Source organism: Penaeus monodon, chromosome 24 (genome assembly GCF_015228065.2).
Source record: "Penaeus monodon isolate SGIC_2016 chromosome 24, NSTDA_Pmon_1, whole genome shotgun sequence".
Classification (NCBI taxonomy): Eukaryota; Metazoa; Arthropoda; class Malacostraca; order Decapoda; family Penaeidae; genus Penaeus; species Penaeus monodon.
Window position 1 is genome coordinate 15,127,711 of NC_051409.1, and position 750 is coordinate 15,128,460.

A 750-nucleotide genomic window follows, 5' to 3' on the forward strand; every position below is an offset into this window, starting at 1 on the left:
TACCTCAATGATATGGCCATCCGTGCAGGCAAGCAGGAGAATGGCTGCATGGCTGCCACGCCCTTGTCCGAGTCCCGGTCCTCGAGGAGTTCAAAACACAGATGAGCTTCACTGTCCCCGCTGCAGCACTGAACTGATCCATCTGCACCCTCAAATGCTGTAAATATTAGGCTTGGCTGATCAACTTCATGCAATCATTGCTTAATTAGCTAAAAATGATGTTACTTTATTCACTACTTTATATGTTATGATGCTTTATGACTTAGCATTTCTAATTCACTTGTGTTAGAAAAAAATTGGTGTTCATATGCATGTTCAGAACTAAGCACAGATGACATTTACATGCAGAAATATCAAAATAAGATCAGATTAAAAGCAGAACAGAAAAGAGAGAGGACACAAAACATAATAAAAACCATAATAATAGGAAAGAAAAGAAAAACAACATATAAATAAATAATTACAAACAGGTAAACAAAAACAGAAAATATCAAAATAAGCAGATTAAAAGACAATATCCAGTCTCAACACGAACATCTCTGCACACCTATCTCATAATCTGCTTGTGATCACACATATTAATCTACTTCCACTATTCTTACCTCTATTCTTAGAAAAATTTGTGCAATATCATGTTCTCAACTATCTTGATGGACCATTCTCTGCAATGACAGACAAACAAAATGCAGGGGCTAAAAATTAATTAATAAATAATATTGAGAAAAGTATAAAAGCAAAGTAAAGAGTTGA

General features: G+C 34.8%; 1 protein-coding gene across 1 annotated transcript in view; it reads right to left on the bottom strand.

Moving 5' to 3' along the window:
* The window catches only part of LOC119588624 (membrane-bound transcription factor site-2 protease-like), a gene marked incomplete in the record, with an annotated part of 11,650 nt that overhangs the window by 1,284 nt on the left and 9,616 nt on the right, over window positions 1-750 (bottom strand). The window contains 1 exon segment of the mRNA XM_037937263.1: window positions 4-157. Coding sequence (XP_037793191.1) covers window positions 4-157 — 154 coding nt within the window.